This window comes from Lissotriton helveticus, chromosome 5_1 (assembly GCF_964261635.1).
Source record: "Lissotriton helveticus chromosome 5_1, aLisHel1.1, whole genome shotgun sequence".
NCBI classification, from domain to species: domain Eukaryota; kingdom Metazoa; phylum Chordata; class Amphibia; order Caudata; family Salamandridae; genus Lissotriton; species Lissotriton helveticus.
This window is the reverse complement of record NC_136065.1, coordinates 2,064,463,731-2,064,485,495: the sequence shown is the minus strand read 5'-3', so window position 1 is coordinate 2,064,485,495 and position 21,765 is coordinate 2,064,463,731. Positions and strand designations below refer to the sequence as shown.

Sequence of the window (21,765 nt, the reverse complement as noted above, 5' to 3'; positions counted from 1 at the left end):
TAAAGTCCCGAGAGCTCTTGCAGTGTCAGTATCTTTCTTGATCGTCTGCAAGGCTCCATCTATTTTTGCCCCAAATAGATGTTGTCCGTCATAGGGCATGTCCAAAACTTTGGTTTGGACTTCCTGACGGAAGGACGTCGCTTTGAGCCATCCTTGTCTGCGCAAAACAGCTGCGCTTGCCAGCTGTCAAAAGCCTGTCATGGCGACATCCACAGCTGAATCAATGATCTCCGATGCGGACATCTGTCCTTTAAGGAGTGACTGGACTTCTTCCTTCAAATCTTCGGGTACATCCGCCAGATATGGAACGATATCTTCCCATAATTGTCTATTGTATCTGCCTAGCATAGCAATGGCGTTGGCCACCTTTACCGTCATGGCTGACGTTGTGGAGAAGCGTTTGCCGATGCCATTTAATTTTCTGCCCTCTTTGTCTGGTGGTGCTGACAGTGGCGAGGATGGATTTCTGGAATTCTTTTGAGCGGCTTGGGTGACTACCGAATCCGGCTTGGGATGTGTATTAAGGCAAATAGGTGCAGATGTTGGTGCCTTATACTTTTTATCCAGTCTAGCACCACTATTGAAACAGAAGCAGGCGTTTGCATGAGTTGCTGACCTTGTTCCCAGATGTAGTCTATTATGGGAATTGACCTTGCCGATTTCTTTATAGGATCTTTAAAGTCATAGAGAAAACAATCCGTTTCCTTTGATTCCATGGTCATGTGGAATCTAATGGCCGCTCTCTCAATCAAATTGTGGAATCCGCCGATATCCACTGGTGGAGAGTCTGAAGTGTTGGGTTCCGGCGTGGCTGGAGAATGAGTGACGTAATCCTCGCCGTCTCTGTTATGTGAAAGGTCGTCTCGAACCTCTCCTTCTTCAGGAACATCTTCTTCTTCTTCAGAAGATTGAATGTTATGCACCGCTTCACTTTCCTGCGGCATAACCAAAGGTGGTGGTCGTGACTTTGGGGATTGTTGCGGTCTGGATGACTCGCGAGGCTTCTCTTTGGAAGGGGCCGCTGGTGATTCTGGGAATCGTTTTTTGTAGTCTGTGATTAAGAATTGTAAGTCAGAGACTATTTCAGCCGGCAGGCATATCATCGGAGTAACTCGAGTATGTTCTTGGATCTGCGTAGTTTCCTGCGTAAAGATGACATCATCTCCGTCATCGTCAGTACTCTGGCATTTGACATTGAGATCCGACGGACTGGTAGCCTGTTCGAATTGGTCGTCATCAGATTCATCAGTTTGCAATAAGAAAGCTGGAGGTAGTTTCTGAACCCTACTGGGTGATGTTAATTCTGGTGTAATAGGGAGTTTGGTGATCATTTTTGATGGAATCAACTCTGCTTTTTTCCATGGCGTCGACGATGTCGTCGTCGACGATGAGGTCGTCGACGGTAATGATGACGATCTTTTGTCGGGCGTCGACGGTTCTCTCGTCGTCGTCGCTGTCGTCGACGGTGTGGTCGTCGGCGCAATCTTCGCCGTCGTCGATGCGGTCGTCGACGGTACTCTCGTAGTCGAAGATGTTCTCGTCGACGATGACTTTGGCGTCGACGGTGCTTTCGTCGACGACACACCGGATGTCGACGGAATCTTCGTCGACGGTGAAGGCGTCGTCGTCTTTTGTTTTATCGTCGTCGTCGAGGTCATCGTCGTCGATGGTGACGTCGACGAAGCTTTAACAAATGACTGCTGCTTTTTAATCAGTACAATTGACGACAGTGGCTTACCCATCGTCGACGATTGGGTGGTCGTCGTCGTTGAAGCAAAGGCGGACGACGCCATCGTCGTCGAAACCGTCGTCGTCGACGTGGAGACATATGTGGTTTTTCTTGAAGAAAACGTCGACGCGGTCGTCGACGAATACTGCGATGGCTTTTTGAAGGTTGTGGGCACCTTCACAGACGTGTCTGATCTTACCTCAGAAGACTTAGTAGTAGTCTTTTTGTGAGGGACGTCTGAATGGCTAGGGGAAGCATCCCTTGGCCTTTTCAAGGACAGTTTTGAAGAAACTGAAGCCATTTCACTGCACTCCGAGGACAGCACATCATCATCTCTGGTCTTGAGTCTGTTTAACCAGAGGAGCAGTCTTCCTTCTCTATCTTTGAGAGTTTTAGTAGAGAATGTTCTGCAAATCCTACATTCCTTGACAGAATGATCCGGATAAAGACAGTAGAGACAAGTCTCATGTTTGTCATCAATGTGCAGTCTCTTCTTGCCACAAGAGGAACAGGCTCTAAATAGTCCTTTCTTCTGTTGTTCAGCCATAGTAGAAGTAAATAATCCAAGTTTTCTGTTGAAAAAGTGAGAAATTCAAGAAACCTGAGGAGAGCTCAGGTGGGGACTCCCTAGCACAACGTGCAGTAGAAAATCTGAGAGACTGAGGCTCCTGGCAGGAAGGTTCTAGAGGGAGGTGGTAGCTGATATACTACCTTCAGGAATTTGGTCCTTTTTACAAAAGGACACAGATAGGCTACTAAGGCAAGACCTTTAGGCCTACTTTTCTCTATGTATGTCTATAGGACATTACTTTTCTATTACCGGGGCTCCCATCTCGACGACGGGGAATGATTCAGGCATGTGAATCTATGAAAGACACCCATAATACTGGATAAGCAGAGGTTACACACCTCATGGAGATCGGCATGTGGAAACTTGGATCCACACTGAGGAAATTTTTTGAATGAAGTCCTTTCCATGAGCCACGAAGGCCTGATGGTGCAGCTAGGCCCGAAGGCCTCCTAAGACGACCGGAACGGAGGTAAAAGCCTGTAGAGATGCGCGTCGAAAGGCAAATGCGATCGAGACAATACCAAAGAATTGGGTAAGGATTACGCGTTGAAAGTTAACTAGGTAACGATACCAAACTGGAACGCGTGGAACACATCCAAGCCAGATGGTGGAAAGAAATAATGGAGTCGATGCCCATGCTCACTATTGTCCAAAGGAGGAGTCACACAACTCAGGAATTTCGAAGACTTTTCCAAGACAATAAACTACAAACATCCGGGCCCAACACCAGATGGTGATCTATGCATGGTGTGTGATCTGCAGCTCATATGCCTCGAACACAACATTTCTCTGTAACAATCCATTTGGATTGTATTGTGTTGGGGATTAATATGTTGTGCAATCTCATTAGTATTCATCAGTAAGAGCAACAGTAAGTGAGCCTTGATGTCCTAAGCAACCTATGAGCTGAGTAGAGTCTACTACGAATGAAGACAAAATGATGTACTTGCCTGTTGGGTGGGTCCAGGAGCACTAATGTAGTTACTTTGGGTGGATTGCTGCAATGGAGGGGAGTAGTAATCAGATGGCGGAGTCATGTCCTGCCTGACCTACAGTAAAAAAAAAAAAAAAAGAAAAGACGGACCATTATTTTTTCAAGTGAAATCTAATGTCAGATCACCAAGCATGGACTCAAAAGTGGTGATAAAAGCAGTACAAAGTGATCAATTTTCAGTATATTTCTTAAATGTGAATTCTGAAAGGTCTTCACACTTTTTGATTCATCCAACAACAGTCAGGAATTTTCATAGTTCAATAAAGCTTGCTAGTCACAGTGACTGCCTGGAAGATGTTCAAACTGTGAACTAACTGCTACAACTCAATGTGTCTGATGTTTAAGTAAAACACCACTATTCTGCAGTCAGCATGATTAACCCACAGAGGGCACTTTTTTAAGAGTTAATTACATAGGCCAATTTACTTATACAGATTGCTATCACATAGGTATAGACTTGCTGTATCACTGACAGTTTACTTACCTGTACTATCTGCTGATCATTTGCCATTTGGGAGCTACAGTATGGAGTGTTGTAAATAAACGATGGGGCTTGATACAAGAGCCCAGCCTGCAGTTTGCTGAGCTCTGCTGCCTGCATGGCTGAGAACTCCACATATTGACCTTTAATTGCTACTCCAGAAAGCATGGGGGAGCCATGCATGACCGTGGAAGTGGCACCAGGGTTGGGCTGCAGATACAGCTGCTGAGACCTACTTGAAACAAGGGCAAGAACATAAAATAATTACAATCTCGAATGCACCATAAAAAATATTTGCTTTTTTCTGTTACATTTGCACAAAATTCTATTTAAGCTGCTCAATTTGATATGTTACAAAAAAACAAATCTTCTGACCCCGGAGCACCACCCCGAACACCACCCCGGAAAAAATTTGTAAATATACAGTGCACACAATATTTATATTTATTCTGCGGGCTCAAGTAAGTTCAAACAAGGAATATTTAAACAAGGCTCAACCATTCACACTGTGAAACAGATACTTAGCAATCATCACCTGTAGGGATGTAGAGATGGTGTACCAGGGCGAAATCCTGAACTAGCACTAGACATGTGATGCTGTGACTCCGATGGCGCTGTGGCAACCTGATTCAATAACAAAACAAAAACAAAATCTATAAGTGTTGCAAAGAAGCGAACGTAATCCATAAATTGCAACGAGATAAACCAAATAAACACGAGGCGAGCAAACGGTCTAGTCCTTTTGTTTTAATAAACAGAAATCTCATTTATTTGTCCTGCCTTATTGTTCAAGATTGTGGCCACAACTTGTCTCCTGTTGTTGTACAATTAATACAAAAGCATTACAGGAAGACTGATAATTATGTTTTCTAAACAATATATGTTGCTGCTCAAATGAAAGATGAAGTTGCATACTTTCAGTGACTTAGTATGAAGTGCATTTCACTAATGCTGAATAATGCTGGAATTGATATAGAATATGACAATAAGAAAGCAAAGAAATGCCTTACACTGATCAGATGCAATGAGCAAGTTACTTACCTTCAGTAACACTCCTTCTGGTGTCTATTCTATAAAACTACAGGTTACTCACCTATAGGAATATTCCTTTGACACCAGGGTGGAACTGGAGAATTCCTAAGCAATGCACCAACACATTGTCAGAGGGCGCTGTGAGGCATCACATTGAATCCATACTCCCCCAGCAGTGACGCAATCCCTGCAGGCTGAAGGCAGTTTCCCGATATTTCTCATTCCGCTCCCTCAGACCTAGCAGTTTCCATCAGAGAGTGGGTTACTGCAAGCAACTTGCTGTTCTGATGGAACCTTCTACATGCTGATCCCTCACCTCTAAAAAAGATACCAAAGCAGTACTTTCCAGAAGATAGAGAGGGTCTGATGAGTGGCCTCAAAGTTTTACAGTCAAAGTGGCCATCCAGTGGGACCAACCAGTCTGTCATGAAGCTGTGCATCCTAAACGCATGTACTGACATTCATTTTGTGGCCTGGCAGATATCTAGCACAGGCACCCCTTCTAGCCAATGCGGGTATAGCATATGTGCTCTGTGGAAAGAGCAGGCCCTTCAGGGGTTGCTTCATGGCCAGGACACAGTTTGTGATAAAGAGAACTAGCCACCTTGAATGCTGCACCGCGTTGCATTCTTTGCTGCAGAGCATCCTTACAAAGAGCTGATCCATGCCATGCTCTTTGGTGCAGTCAATGTAGAAGTTCAAAGTGAAGAACAATAGTTACTTACCTGTAATATGTGGTTCTCCAGTATTGATGTATTTCATAGCTTCACATGCCTGAATCATTCCACATCGTCAGAGTGGGAGTCCCCGGTGTGAGAAGTTGGCCTGATATATGATGCTCACTAGTTCTAGTGATCACCTTGTATCAGTCCAAACAACCTTATGGTGATTGGTTGTAAGTTAACCTTATAGACCAGCTATCCTAATGGTAGCATGGACAAAGCAGTCTTAGGCTAAACTCTTTTGGCATGTGAAGACAGCTGTTTTACCACAGTATAACCCCTTGAATACCAGATGAAAGGACACCACACAGGTTGTTATGAAAATAAACACTATATTTATTAATAACAACACCTCTGAACTCTTTATGAGGTCAGAGGGCTAAGCACATGACAATCTCTTAAGAAAAATACGACAAGTTGCACAAAATTACAATGGTGCCCTAGGGGCACGACAAACCATATACTAAGTAAGTGGAATGTGAAAGTCGATAGTAGGAATGGAGCTGTCCAGAGGCTGGAGGTTCGCTAGGACTACACTATCTTCACCTTAGGTAAGTAATAGGAGGCCCACGGGACGCCTGTGCAGAGTGTGAACTCACACGCGAGATGCGTAACAGCAGCTATGGACAGTACAGTTCAAGTTAAAGGTGAGTACGGACAATCCTGACTAGTTAGGACTAAAACGACTGTGGAACTGGACACTAGGACAGTTAAACTACCCTTGAGCACCGAAATGCTCTCGTTACCTCACCCACGGGCTGCGGGTGCATAGGTGTCAAAGTGTGTCGGGTTCTCGCGTTGAAGTCAATGGAGCCTGGAAGAAAAGATGCTGCAGGCGACCAGGAGGAAGATGTCCGGTGCGATCCAAGGGTGGATAGGTGAAGAAGAGGACCTGAAAGCAGAGGGGACAGTGTTCAAAGTCACTAGCCAGTGACCGGTATGGAACCAGGAAGGAACCAGATGCTGTCGTCGCGATCAGGTGAAGAGTGGACGCTTGTCTCTGCAGCCACGTGGACCAGGAGGTGTCTTCGACGACCAGGATGGAGGCACGAGCTGTCCCACGCAGGCTCTCGCTGTCGGCGGTGTTGGATCCGGATTCGGCGTCAACAGGCCTTGGCAAAGGCAACCCACGCGGTGAGTGGAAACGGTGTCTGGAGTGGACCAGGAGGGTCCAGGGTGCTCCTCTTTTGGAAGGGAGCAAGGGCCAGTCTGGAGCAACCAGACCAGCAGTGAAGATTTCAAGGTTCGTCGTCTAGGAGGCCACTAGCCAGCCGGCAAGTGACCACACAACGCGTCGAGCAGCAAACAAGCAGAAGGGCCCCACGCAGATCTCGTGGAAGCTGGAGGGCTGATCTTCGGTGCAGGGGCTGCTCGGGGCTGGGGCTTCTCAATCCCCAAAGCACTTGGTCGAGTTTACCTCGGGAGTCGTGCTGGAAGCGACGTGCAGGTTCTTTCAAGATGGCCGGTCCCACGTGTCTCGTCGCACCCATGGATCTCAGCAGTTGAGGTCGGAGAGCTCTGGGAATCCGGGTCTCGTCGGGCTCTGAAGTCTGGATCCTCGAGGGAAGACGACAAAGTGAAGCCGCTGGACGCTTGATGGTGCCTGCAGTTGCGGGTGGACACTCCTAGCCCACAAGGGAGATTCTTCAGTCTTCTGTGGAGCAGAACGTCGAAGTCCACAGTTTCTTCTTGTAGAATTGTGTAGGATAATCTAATTTGGAATGGGACCAGCTCCTACCTTTATTCTCCTAAAGGGGGCTGCACTACTGACTAGGTCCCTCCCCTGGGTGGGACCAGGAAGGGGGGTGGCTACACCCTCTATTCTTTGTCCGGTTTCGCGCCAGAGCTGGGGCAGGGATGCCCCAGCAACTGGTTTGAACCGGTGTATGCACAGGACACCTTGTGTGCCCCAGGCATGTCTCATTCCTTTCAGGCCTCCCTACCTCAATACACAAAATCCTGTCTGGGGTGGTGCTAGCACCTCCCAAGGCAGGAAACCCTTTGTCCAGGCCTCCCTCGCTGGAAGGACTCCCAGCAGCAGGAGGTCAAACTTGTGTCTGTGGTGGCAGCATCCATTTTGTGATGCCAAGGCTCGAGTTAACTTTAACCGGGGTTCACAGTTACATACATGTCGTGCCCCTCTAGCAGGGTGGAATACTACCCTTGTCGCCAGAATTGGCGAGGGGGTAGTATTCCAATTCGTATGACACCTTACTCGACATGGTTTGATAATGTTATACCAGAGTTAGCATTTAACCGCGAGGATTATAATGCACTTAAGAGTATATGGTATAGCGTTATCATGGAACAGCTATTAGGACTTGGTTCCGCAAGCTGCAGACGGGCTCAGCTCATGCCAGAGCACCATCTCACATAATTCCAAGCACTCTGCTTTCAGGATTGATAAGGCCTGCCATAGGAGTGGCTGATAGGAATATATGTGTCCATTTTAGGGTTAGATATAGGTATACTATATCTACAGCAAAGGGTGATTACACCACCTTGCCCCAGCTGTCGTGCAGCCAGTTGTGTCAGTTTTAGATGGCCAGCCAGGGGTGGCATAATACATGCGTCAGCCCCTGGTAGGCCCTGGGTACACCTATGCCCTGGGTACAGGGACTGATAAGGTGGCCCAGTACCAATTGGTAAATGCACCTGAAGTACATGGTTGTCAATCTGATTAGCAAGCCCACAGCCAGGGAAAGTCGTAAACCAGTGAAGCAAAAAGCAAAAATCTGGGGTGACCATAGGATTGCAGACCCCACTATCCTACATAACCCCCCCGCCCCCCAAACCTAGGGACATTAAACTAACCTTGACCAGGTGAGTCTTCCTGTTCTAAGTGGAAATACCTGGAGAGACCATCTGCATTGCCATGGTCAGTCCCTGGTCTGTGCTCCACTGTAAAGTCCATCCCCTGTAGGGAAATGGATCACCTAAGAAGTTTGGGGTTTTCACCCTTCATCTGATTTAGCCATAAGAGGGGCTTATGGTCGGTCTGAATCTTGAAGTGAGTTCCAAACATGTATGGCCTCAACTTCTTCAGGGCCCAAACCACAGCAAAGGCCTCCCTCTCTATAGCTGACCAACGTTTCTCTCTAGGGGTCAGCCTTCTGCTTATAAAAGCAATGGGCTGGTCATGACCATCAATATTCAGTTGAGATCGAACAGCTCCCACACCCAACTCAGATGCATCTGTTTGGACAATGAAGGTTTTGGAGTAGTCAGGACTCTTGAGAATAGGTGCAGTACACATGGCCTGCTTTAGGTCATCAAATGCCTTCTGACAGCTAACTGTCCACTGAACTTTCTTTGGCATTTTCTTGCTTGTCAGGTCATTAAGTGGTGTCACAATGGACCCATAATTCTTGACAAACTTCCTATAGTAACCAGACAGGCCCAAGAAAGCTCTGACCTGTGTCTGGGTGGTTGGAGGAGCCCAGTCCTTTATGGTCTGTATCTTGCTCTCCAATGGTTGAACCTGGCCTCCACCCACAAGGTGGCCCAGGTACACAACCTGACTCTGCCCTATCTGGCATTTGGTGGCCTTGATAGTGAGGCCTGCCTTTTGCAGGGCCTCCAAAACTTTCCTCAGGTGGATCAGGTGATCCTCCCAGGTGGAGCTAAAGACAGCAATATCATCTAGATATGCTGCACAGAAGTCATCCAACCCAGTGAGAACTTGGTTCACCAACCTTTGAAAAGTGGCAGGTGCATTTTTCAAACCAAAGGGCATCACCACAAATTGGTAATGACCTCCTGGGGTAGAAAATGCTATTTCGGCCTTGGCATCCTCAGCTAACCTGATCTGCCAATAACCAGCTGTTAGGTCAAATGCACTTAAGAAAGTTGCAGAAGCCAACTTGTCTATCAGTTCATCTGCCCTAGGTATTGGATGGGCATCTGTCTTAGTGACAGCATTGAGACCCCTGTAGTCTACAAAAAACCTCATCTCTCTCTTACCATCCTGGGTGTGAGGTTTTGGCACTAGAACTACAGGACTAGCCCAAGCGCTCTCTGAGGGTTCAATGACTCCCAATTCCAACATCTTTTGAACTTCTTTCTTTATGAAGTCCCTGACGTGGTCAGGTTGCCTGTAGATTTTCCTCTTTATAGGCAGACTCTCACCAGTGTCCACCTCATGGGTGCACCCGTTGGTCTGACTGGGGGTCAGTGAGAACATTTGTCTAAAGGATTGAAGAACCTGTTTACAATCCTCTTGTTGATGTTCAGAGAGGCTGACAGAAAAGACTACACCATCTACTGACCCATCATCAGGGTTCTGAGTGAGCAGGTCTGGGAGAGGGTCACTTTCTTCCTCCTGCCCCTCATCTGTGGCCATGAGCAAGCCCATGTCCTCCCTGTTGACAAATGCCTTGAGCCTGTTTACATGAAGCACCCTGTGGGGGCTCCTGGGAGTTCCCATGTCCACCAAGTAGGTGACCTCTCCCTTTTGCTCAATGATGGTATGGGGTCCAGACCACTTGTGCTGGAGAGCTGCTGGGGCCACTGGCTCCAACACCCACACCTTCTGTCCTGCATGATACACAGTTAGGACAGCCTTTTGGTCATGCCAAGCTTTTTGGAGTTCTTGGCTGGCCTCAAGGTTTTTGGATGCCTTCTCCATGTACTCTGCCATCCTGGAGCGGAGAGCAAGTACATAGTCCACTATGTCAAGCTTAGGCTTTTTGAGAGGTAACTCCCATCCTTCCTTCGCCAGACATAGGGGTCCTCTTACAGGATGTCCAAACAGAAGCTCAAAAGGACTGTAGCCAACCCCCTTCTGTGGGACCTCTCTGTAAGCAAACAGGAGGCAGGGTAAAAGGATGTCCCATCTTCGCCTAAGCTTTTCAGGTAACCCTTTTATCATCCCTTTGAGGGTCTTGTTGAATCTCTCAACAAGCCCATTGCACTGTGGGTGATAGGGTGTGGTAAATTTGTAATTTACACCACACTCCTTCCACATTGCAGTCAAGTATCCTGACATGAAGTTTGCACCTCTGTCAGAGACAACCTCCTTAGGAAACCCTACTCTGGAGAAAACTCCAAGTAGGGCCCTGGCCACAACAGGAGCTGTAGTGGTCCTAAGGGGAATAGCTTCTGGATACCTGGTGGCATGATCCACTACCACCAGTATAAATCTGTGCCCAGATGCTGTTGGGGGGTCCATTGGCCCAACAATGTCTATCAAAGGGTACCCCCACCACAGGTAGTGGTATAAGGGGGGCCTTTGTTGTGCCACCTGATTTGCCACTGGCTTGGCAGGTGACACATGGGCGTCAAAACTCTTTATTGTCCTCAGACATATGAGGCCAGTGAAAGTGTGGGGCAAGCCTGTCCCAAGTCTTGTTCTGGCCTAAGTGACCTGCAAGGGGAATCTCATGGGCTAAGGTGAGAAGGAAACCTCTAAGAGACAAGGGGATGACCAGCCTCCTGGTAGCACCAGGTTTGGGGTCTCTTGCCTCAGAGTATAGGAGTCCATCATTCCAATATACCTTATGGGCACCTGTAGCATTCCCTGCAGCCTCAGCAGCAGCCAATAACTTCTCCGCTCACTGTACCACTTTTGAGGAGCGATAATGTTCTCACTGAGATAATAAGCTGAGTTACAGCGCCAAGACACCCACGGGTATAAGCCGCGCTTTATAAATCTTTAAAATAAATAAATAAATAAATAAATAAGGGAGGAACAGTCAAAAGGGGCCTGTCTCAAGTCTGCCCTGGAAGGTCCCCCTGTCCCAAGAAACTCAACCTGTTCAGGTTCAAGCTCTTCTAGGACAGTTCCTTCTGGGGTCTTTGGGTCAGCCTCCTGAGAGGGCTGATCCTCAACCTGAGGCAGGGGGGAAGGCTCAGCCTTACCCCTACTGCTCTTCCTCTTGGTTAGTGTCTGGTCCATTCTTCCAGGATCCAGCACTAGTTCAGCTGGGCATTTCTTGGCCTGTGACCTGGTCACAGCAAGGACATGTGAGGAGAGACCTAGCATTTCTACATGAGTCCTGTACTCCACATCTGACCACAGTGAGGATTCCAAATCATTGCCCAAAAGACAATCTACTGGGAGGTCTGAACTAACTACAACCCTTTTGAGGCCAGTTACCCCTCCCCAGGAGAAATTAACAACTGCCATACTTTGATTGGTAGTGACATTGCTAGCATTGGTCACTAGGTAGTCTGAACCTAGCATGATCTGGTCAGGGTCCACAAATGTTGGTGTCACCATAGTGACACTGGCACATGTGTCCCTGTAGGCCTGAGCCATTTTTCCATTGATTAAAGGCGTTTGTCTGTATTTGCCCAGAGTACTAGGACTTACAGTAGGGGTCATATCCATGTCCCCAGTACAAACAAGAACTGCGTGAGTAGGAATTCTGACTAAGTCAGAACCCACCTCAGTTCCCAGGGTTAACTCAACTATAGCCTTGGGAGGTACACTACCACTACTAACTGTACTAGGGGGTGCAGGTGTCTTAGGGACAGTAGTGGTAGGAGTTTGGCCTTTCTTGGTGCACTCACTAAACCAGTGAGTCTTACTCTTACAGTATTGGCACCATGGTTTCTTAGGACCATCATTCTTCTTCTTTTGGGAATTTTGGGACCCACCCTCCTTAGGTTGTTAGGGTCCTGTTGAAGACTTCTGGTCATTTTGCTTATTCTCATTCTTACCCTTCTGGTCTGCTTTCTTCTGGCCACCACCCTGGTTCTGCTGCTTGACCCTTGCCCTGACCCATCTGTCTGCCTTCTTTCCCAATTCTTGGGGAGAGGTCAGATCTGAGTCAATCAAGTGCTTATGCAACAACTGGTTCTGACAATTATTTAAGATTTGCTCTCTCATAATTAGATTATACAATCCTGTGTAATCAGTAACTTTACTTCCCAGTAACCAGCCTTCCAAAGCCTTAGTGGCACAATCAACAAAGTCAGTCCAATCTTGAGCCTGAGTTTTCTGGGTGTCTCTGAACATTAACCTGTACTGTTCAGTTGTTAAGCCAAACCCATCAATCAGTGCAGTTTTCAAGACTTGGTAATCATTAGCATCCTCATCTCTAACAGTGAGGAGCTTATCTCTACCTTTACCTTCAAAGGAGAGCCACAATATAGCTGCCCACTGACTCTGGGGTACCTGCTGTACTTTGCAGGCTCTCCCCAAAGCAGTTATCCACTTGTGGATATCATCTCCTGTCTTATAGGAGGGCACTATTTTACTAAGGTTTCTAGTATCAAAACCCCTTTCTCTATCCCTAGGGATATTGCTGCCACCAGTGGGGACTACCCCACTCAACTGTTGCTCTCTAGCAAAGGCAAGCTTCTCCTTGTCAAGGGCAAGTTCTTCCCTTTGGATCCTCAGATTAGCTTCCCTCATCTTTGCTTCATGCTCTCTCCTCTGAGGGGAAGTCATCCTCCTCTGAGCAGATGCATGAGAGTGCACAGATCTATTGGAGTCCCTAGAAGGATATCTATCTCTCCTAACCCCAAAGTTCGGCCTGCTAAGGGTCAGCACTGGGGGTCCCCCAGTTCCTTCCCTATGTAGGCCTAAGTTGGCCCTTGTAAGTCTGCTGACTAAAGGTTGCCCATTGTCTGCCTCATCCCCAGATACTACTTCTTCTTCCCTACCATCTACACTCTCTGTTTCAGGGAGGTTAGAGTCTGGATCACCAGGAGTACCTTCTAAGGGGGGCATGCTCCAATCTGGATTAGAGGGGCCTGCAGTAGCAGCCCTTCTGGCATCATATATCTCTAAGAGACCTAACAGAAAAGGAGTGGTAGGGTTAGAACCCTGTTTCAATTTCCGGGAGGTACACAATTGTCTCATCTCCTGGAAACTGAGAGCTGCATATCTGAAAAGGACCTGTGGAGGGTCACTAACCACTAGGGGAGTCTCTGAAGTCTCTCCATGGGAAGACATGCTTTCTAGTGAGGTGTAAGTGGTGCACTATGGGTTTTCCTACTGATCCCTTGCTAAGAGTTTTAGTCAGGGTGTGCTAGGCCCTTTCTACTACAACAGCTGGTTCAGTAGAACTCAGAGTATTTCTAAGCTTGTTATATGTACCTAGAGTACCTTATGTGATCTTTCAAATTATATTTCAAGATTATATTTGGTAAAAACAACAGCAAGCTCAAATCCCAACCGCTGCACACCAATGTGAGAAGTTGGCCTGATATATGAAGCTCACTAGTTCTAGTGATCACCTTGTATCAGTCCAAACAACCCTTATGGTGATTGGTTGTAAGTCAACCTTATAGACCAGCTATCCTAATGGTAGCATGGACAAAGCAGTCTTAGGCTAAACTCTTTTGGCATGTGAAGCCATCTGTTTTACCACAATATAACCCCTTGAATACCAGATGAAAGGACACCACACAGGTTATGAAAATAAACACTATATTTATTAATAACAACACCTCTGAACTCTTTATGAGGTCAGAGGGCTAAGCACATGAAAATCTCTTAAGAAAAATACGACAAGTTACACAAAATTACAATGGTGCCCTAGGGGCACGACAAACTATATACTAAGTAAGTAGAATGTGAAAGTCGATAGAAGGAATGGAGCTGTCCAGAGGCTGGAGGTTCGCTAGGACTACGCTATCTTCACCTTAGGTAAGTAATAGGAGGCCCACGGGACGCGTGTGCAGAGTGTGAACTCACACGCGAGATGCGTATCATCATCTATGGACAGTACAGTTCAAGTTAAAGGTGAGTACGGACAATCCTGACTAGTTAGGACTAAAATGACTGTGGAACTGGACACTAGGACAGTTAAACTACCCTTGAGCACCGAAATGCTCTCGTTACCTCACCCACGGGCTGCGGGTGCATAGGTGTCAAAGTGTGTCGGGTTCTCGCGTTGAAGTCAATGGACCCTGGAAGAAAAGATGCTGCAAGCGACCAGGAGGAAGATGTCCGGTGCGATCCAAGGGTGGATCGGTGAAGAAGAGGACCTGAAAGCAGAGGGGACAGTGTTCAAAGTCACTAGCCAGTGACCGGTGTGGAACCAGGAAGGAACCAGATGCTGTTGTCGCGATCAGGTGAAGAGTGGACGCTTGTCTCTGCAGCCACGTGGACCAGGAGGTGTCTTCGACGACCAGGATGGAGACACGAGCTGTCCCACGCAGGCTCTCGCTGTCGTCGGTGTTGGATCCGGATTCGGCGTCAACAGGCCTTGGCAAAGGCAACCCAAGCGGTGAGTGGAAACACGTCTGGAGTGGACCAGGAGGGTCCAGGGTGCTCCTCTTTTGGAAGGGAGCAAGGGCCAGTCTGGAGCAACCAGACCAGCAGTGAAGATTTCAAGGTTCGTCGTCTAGGAGGCCACTAGCCAGCCGGCAAGTGACCAGACAACGCGTCGAGCAGCAAACAAGCAGAAGGGCCCCACGCAGATCTCGTGGAAGCTGGAGGGCTGATCTTCGGTGCAGGGGCTGCTCGGGGCTGGGGCTTCTCAATCCCCAAAGCACTTGGTCGAGTTTACCTCGGGAGTCGTGCTGGAAGCGAAGTGCAGGCTCTTTCAAGATGGCCGGTCCCACGTGTCTCATCGCACCCACGGATCTCAGCTTTGCTGCAGATGTGATTTGAGGTCGGAGAGGTCTGGGAATCCGGGTCTCGTCGGGCTCTGAAGTCTGGATCCTCGAAGGAAGACGACAAAGTGAAGCCGCCGGACGCTTGATGGTGCCTGCAGGGTCGAAGTCCAGAGTTTCTTCTTGTAGAATGGTTCAGGATAATCTAATTTGATTTGGAATGGGACCAGCTCCTACCTTTATTCTCCTAAAGGGGGCTGCACTACTGACTAGGTCCCTCCCCAGGGTGGGACCAGGAAGGGGGGTGGCTACACCCCCTATCCTTTGTCCGGTTTCGCGCCAGAGCTGGGGCAGGGATGCCCCAGCAACTGGTTTGAACCGGTGTATGCACAGGACACCTTGTGTGCCCCAGGCATGTCTCATTCCTTTCAGGCCTCCCTACCTCAATACACAAAATCCTGTCTGGGGTGGTGCTAGCACCTCCCAAGGTAGGAAACCCTTTGTCCAGGCCTCCCTCGCTGGAAGGACTCCCAGCAGCAGGAGGTCAGACTTGTGCCTGTGGTGCAGCATCCATTTTGTGATGCCAATGCTCGAGTTACCTTTAACCGGGGTTCCCAGTTACATACATGTCGTGCCCCTCTAGCAGGGTGGAATACTACCCTTGTCGCCAGAATTGGCGAGGGGGTAGTATTCCAATTCGTATGCCACCTTACTCGACATGGTTTGATAATGTTATACCAGAGTTAGCATTTAACCGCGAGGATTATAATACACTTACGAGTATATGGTATAGCGTTATCATGGAACAGCTATTAGGACTTGGTTCCGCAAGCTGCAGACGGGCTCAGCTCATGCCAGAGCACCATCTCACATAATTCCAAGCACTCTGCCTTCAGGATTGATAATGCCTGCCATAGGAGTGACTGATAGGAATATGTATGTCCATTTTAGGGTTAGATATAGGTATACTATATCTACAGCAAAGGGTGATTACACCACCTTGCCCCAGCTGTCATGCAGCCAGTTGTGTTAGTTTTAGATGGCCAGCCAGGGGTGGCATAATATATGCTTCAGCCCCTGGTAGGCCCTGGGTACACCTATGCCCTGGATACCTAAGGTACACTGTACAGGGACTGATAAGGTGGCCCAGTACCAATTGGTAAATGCACCTAAAGTACATGGTTGTCAATTTAGAGAGAGAACAGCTAGGCTGTGGATCTGATTAGCAGTGAAGCAAAAAGCAAAAATCTGGGGTGACCATAGGATTGCAGACCCCACTCTCCTACACCCGGTACATAAACAAGCATTGGAAATGCAACAGGTCTCGCATTAGGAAAGTTTGAGCTATTTGTCTTGTAAATGACAATTTTTTTATTCATGTGTTGGTTTTGAAAATAGCTAAATTAATAGCTTTGTCATTTACAATGCCAACAGTTAGAACTTTTGCAAATGTGACACCTATAGCATTTGTAATGCAACATATGATGTGGTGATGCAGAGGGCAGAAAGGCACAAACAAGCTACTTACTCAGATGGTCAGGTTTTCATAAGCAGCCCAACAAAAACGTTGTTGTGTTCTATAAAAAACGAGTGTGCATAACCTATAACTCTAAAGTCTACACTGAGTAGTACTCCAAGAGTGTCAGTGTGTAAGGTTATTTAAAATACCTGTTTGTGTTGGGGAATTGTAAAAGTTCAAACTGTCAAGACGCCAACGTGGAGATCCATGTGCCGCCTAAAATAAACAACATGTGCCGGCATTTAAAGGAAGATGTTACCGACTAGCAACCATGTACAAATAGTATGAGAGCGAGTGTAACAGGCTCTACTCACCAAGATGAAAATATACTCGCTGGATAAACCGCTCAACTGCCGAGATGAAAATCTGTCCAGTAAACACGCCGCGATGCGAACTGAGTTACAGATGCATTCATTGCGGTCCATAACTAATGAGCTCTCAGATACATGGGAATAGAAAGGTGACTCACTGTGGCTGACATATTGTAATGGTGAATGGGGACGATTTGCTGTGTTTGCTTTCATCGTGGTTTAACCAATTTCCCTGCAACTGCTTGCGGAACCCGCTTCGCGGGTCCCGCTTCGCAGGGGTGCTCACCGCCGGAATTAAGACCTTGGTCCTGGAGTTGGTGTGATTTTTCATCTAGGAAGAGGAACTGTAGGCAGGGCTGCGAGCGCGCAGCGGGCTCGGGACTTCAACTCCCAGGAGCGCCCGCCGCCAGCCCAAATCTCCAGCACCTGGGCCGCTCTCCCTGCCTGCGCCTTCCCATCATTTGTCTTTAAAAAGCCCAGCCCCTTAAACCAACGTGGGACGCTTTGCTGTGTTTGCTTTCATCGTGGTTTAACCAATTTCCCTGCAACTGCTTGAGGAACCCGCTTCGCAGGGGTGCTCACCGCCGGAATTAAGACCTTGGTCCTGGAGTTGGTGTGATTTTTCATCTAGGAAGAGGAACTGTAGGCAGGGCTGCGAGCGTGCAGCGGGCTCGGGACTTCAACTCCCAGGAGCGCCCGCCGCCAGCCCAAATCTCCAGCACCTGGGCCGCTCTCCCTCCCTACACCTCCCCTTTGCCTCGACTCCTTTAAAGGTCCTCTACTGGTCCCGCAGCGCGGGAGCGACCGGGAGAAGCCCGGGACAAGGGCGGGACCGTCTGTGGCCGTCAGGGGCCGAAGGAGGCCGGGCTGGGCCCGGTCTCTAACATTCCTAACATTTATAGTGTGCACACCCCTGCCAAAGGTATTTTTTTTTTTTTTTCTCTTCGCAGGTTACCATAAGTGTAAAAGATGTCTTTAGACTCGCTTTGTTCTCTGCCCTCAAGTGTTGGAGTTTCCATTCTTGGTCCTCTGGATAAATATTTTGTGAGGGCAAACAGATATTGACAAAGAACTCCTGTTAGAGGAGACACGTGCAGAGGGTCGTCGCTCCATAGTCGCTAAAAAAGAAACCATTGATTACTCTCCACAATGTAACTCTTACACAAGACCTAGCTACCACTGGAGGGGTGGAGGCAGATGTAGAGTCGCTCAGCTCTGACCCTATACCTATACCTAGAATCTTCCAGGAGCATAGTATAATCCCAGATCTTTTTGCCAGTACTAGTCAAAATAATTCGGGCTGTCCCCCTACTGTTTCTAACAGCCTAATCGATTTAAACTCCCCGGTTCCCCTGATTTTTGTTACACAATTGAATTCAACTCCCTCTAAACAACCAATTATAACTATTGAACCCACTGAGATCACTTCACAACCTATTTTCAGCAAGGCTTCAACTGTTAGCAAGAATCCACGGAGGTCCCACCAATCCCCGCCAAGGAAAAGGAGGAAAAAAGGTGTTAAAAGAAAAGGGGGAAATGTATCCTCCCCAACACCTCCCTTACTAGGCTCCATAAATAATTTAGCAAGTCCTCCAGTGAGTGATCTATTACCTGGTACTCACTCTTTACCATCTTCTAATGAGGAACTGCCAATTACATCTAAGAAAGAGCCAATAGAAATATTTGAACAGCTATTTAAAGCCTATATGCTCCCTCTAATCGAAAGAGTTAGAATCCTGGGGGATAAAGTGGACCGTTTATTGTCAGCTGCCCACCAGAGTACACATTTTGACTCTGAGAAACCTAGTGACCAAGTTCGACCAAATTGCCAGACAGGCTTTGCTACAGCAAAATCAAGTAGCTCAACCATATCAAAAGGAATCCCAACACCAAAAATTAAAATTGCCCCATCTACTCTTAGCAAGTTGACGGTTGTCGACAAGCCACTTAAGGTTAAGAAACTGTTGGTTCCAAATAAACCTCCTGCTCCGACGACCAAGACTACTCTGTCCCTGGGGGCATCCCACACTAAAAGGCCCACCTCAAAACATAGGACTATAATAGACCTACCGCCTGAGTCAGCCAACTTTGTGATCCTTTTAACAGGCGTCCCCTCCATCCCTAATGGAACTTTTGAACATAACGACAATTTGAAAAATAAAATCATCTTCTGGTTGAGATCCAACAGGCCTCTTCCTGCTCATCTAAACGGAGACATAATCTCTGTAAGAAGATGCAACTGGGTGGGTCCTCGACCGAAAGATATTGAAGGTGATGTCGTGATTGTCAACTTTAAGGACCACAGAGTTGTTACTTTCTTAAGCGATTGGTATCCAGGTAAAAATGAGGGTGGAATATCAACAAGAAATTTGAGCTATTTCTATCCTGAGGCTCTCTTCAGACCCCCTACTTATGCTAGGACCAATAGACATTCTAATCCCCAGACACTGGCATATTGCCCTTCACCTTTTTCCCGCCCCTCCAATAACCTAATTACTCCCTCTTTTTTTCCAGTATGCCATTATCCCCCTAGACGCTTCCCTCCACAGAATAATCACCATATTAAATATACCAATCACAATGAGTATTGGAATATCCCGTTGCACAACCTTTATGAACCCTCCTCAGGGTTGGATCTAAATGAATGACTGGATTTACCATCTTTAGAATTAGAGTCCATTCAAGATTGTACGGGTGTTATGGACACCCCAGATTTAGATCAAGTACCATCTTTGGTAGAAGACCAGGAGGCAACATTCTACCATTCTGGGAATGAGAAGTCCGATTCTTATGGAGGAGATGGGGGTGACTGTTCTGTGTTGGATGAGGCCGAGAGTCAGGATGTGTTGGTGTTGGAAGGTGAACAGAGGGAGCTTGGCTTACACAGAGGGATTGAAGATAGAACTAAAAAAGTGGAAGTACTAGTTGGAGGTGGAAGGGATAAAAATAATAAGACCAATTCCCACCTCACGTTAGATGACGCACAGTCTCAGGCGCCCCTAAGCCCTAGGGGGGAAACCCGTCATTATCGTGTACCAATGGTCCCGTTGGCTCGGGCCTGGCTAACCAACCTTCCTCTTTGAGGCTTATTTCGTGGAATGTAGCTGGCCTACGGGGTAGGCTCCAAATTGAGGAGTGGGTGGAGCTGGTGAATAATCAGGATATACTGCTATTTCAAGAGACCTGGGCAGTTGATGCCATCTTACTTCCCGGGTTCCTTAACTTTTATAAACCTGCCTGTAGGGGTGGAGTGGGCAGACCCTCAGGGGGACTATGTGTTTGGATAAGGCAGTTTCTGGCCTATCACACTACAGAGTTACCCTCCTCTAATCCTGATATTCTTGTACTTAAGCTTACAAAACCAGGTTCACTGACGATAGTCATTATAAACGTTTATGTGAGGGGCATTCCAGGAGGACGCAGTCCAACAGGTATCTTTAATGACCTGGAGTTGATATTTAATCAATGTGAAAAGGAATCTTTTGTCATCTTGGCAGGTGAAAAATTGCACTTTTGAGCCCTTTTTGGCCAGAGAGCTGGACTTTCAGGATGAAGAGGATAAGCGATGGAAGATCCCGTCCCTAGAATTAGTCCCCATCAAAAAAGGGACAGAGGCCTCACTTCATTGGTTGGGATTTTCCCTGGAACGAGGATTAAGAGCCGTAAATGGGCGAACTGCGTCTGATAAACATGGGAAGCATACCTTTGATAACTGACGCAGGACGAGCCGGATCGACTACCTTTTTATTAAGGTTAAGTATTGGTCCTATCTGATCGATATGTGGGTGGAGGATCGCCCAGAAAGTGACCATAATCCTCTAGTCCTTAGGCTAGCCATGGATAGTAACTGCCGTTTGAGAGCTCCGAACAACTGTAGCACTGCAGATGTGTTGCTGGAGAATAACAGCAGAAGGGTCCAGTGGAGTAGAGTTGCTGAGGATCCCGCAAATCTAAGTCTGATCTCACGGAAAGTAGTGGAGGCACTGAACGTCATGGAGACAATGACAGAGGCAGCTGGAATTTGCGGGCTACATGATAACCTCTTTGTCTCCTTGAAATCCTTCTTTTCTAAAACAATTAGTAACTCTGGGAAAAAAACATTAAACCAAACAGCTGGGATAAGGGTCAAGTGGTACAACCAATCCTGCCGTAAAGCCCATAAGGATTTACTTATCGCACTCAAATCACGAGATAGTGCTGGCATAAGAAAATCAAGGCAGGTTTACAAAAGCTGTTTAAATGAGGCCAAGTCGGCCTGGGATGTGAAACATTGGCAGGACCTATATGAGGCGAGCTTGTCTTCCAACCAATCAAGGTTCTGGTATGTCCTTAAATGGGGGAACTCATATGAATCCCAGCTCCCCTCAAACCATGTAGTCGAAGAAGGATGGGTCGCACATTTTGGAGTGCAATTTGGCGACTCTGGCCCTTTAGTGGACCATGCTGTAAGTCTTCGGGAGGTTTATCTAAGTTTTTCGAGTCATGTCCCCCTCTTCGACCTTTCTGATGTGGAGTTGGCCTTACATCAGACCAAAGGTGGGAAAGCACCCGGCATAGACTGCATTCCCTCTGATCTCTTTAAATCAGATCCGGCAGTCTGGGCCCCATATATACTGAAGATTGCCAATGCGGTGGCAGGGGGAGCTCAGATACCAGACTCTTGGCAGGGGGCGGAAATTATTCCCATCTTTAAGAAGGGGGACCGCTCCCTACCCATAAATTATCGTCCAATCAGCCTTATAGACGCCATCCAAAAAATCATCTCTCAGATGGTGCTATTTAAGATCATAGCATGGATGGACGAAAGTCTATACTATCACCACTGCAGGCCGGTTTTAGGCCTTGCGTAAGTACATTAGACCAGATCCTTAGATTTTTATTAATCTATTGGCAGGT

At 47.4% G+C, this 21,765-nt stretch overlaps 1 protein-coding gene across 13 annotated transcripts in view; it reads right to left on the bottom strand.

Moving 5' to 3' along the window:
* PRRC2A (proline rich coiled-coil 2A) overlaps window positions 1–21,765 on the bottom strand; it is a 1,857,131-nt gene that overhangs the window by 258,378 nt on the left and 1,576,988 nt on the right. For 7 of the 13 annotated variants that reach the window (XM_078645955.1, XM_078645960.1, XM_078645962.1 and 4 more), the window contains exons 25-27: window positions 4,311–4,399; window positions 3,779–4,007; window positions 3,251–3,349 (exon numbers count right to left, since the gene is read on the bottom strand). In XM_078645955.1, the coding sequence (XP_078502081.1) occupies window positions 3,251–3,349; window positions 3,779–4,007; window positions 4,311–4,399 (417 nt within the window). Of the gene's footprint in view, window positions 1–3,250; window positions 3,350–3,778; window positions 4,011–4,310; window positions 4,400–21,765 lie in introns of all 13 variants that reach the window. The other 6 variants (XM_078645954.1, XM_078645958.1, XM_078645961.1 and 3 more) reach the window with 1 other exon arrangement.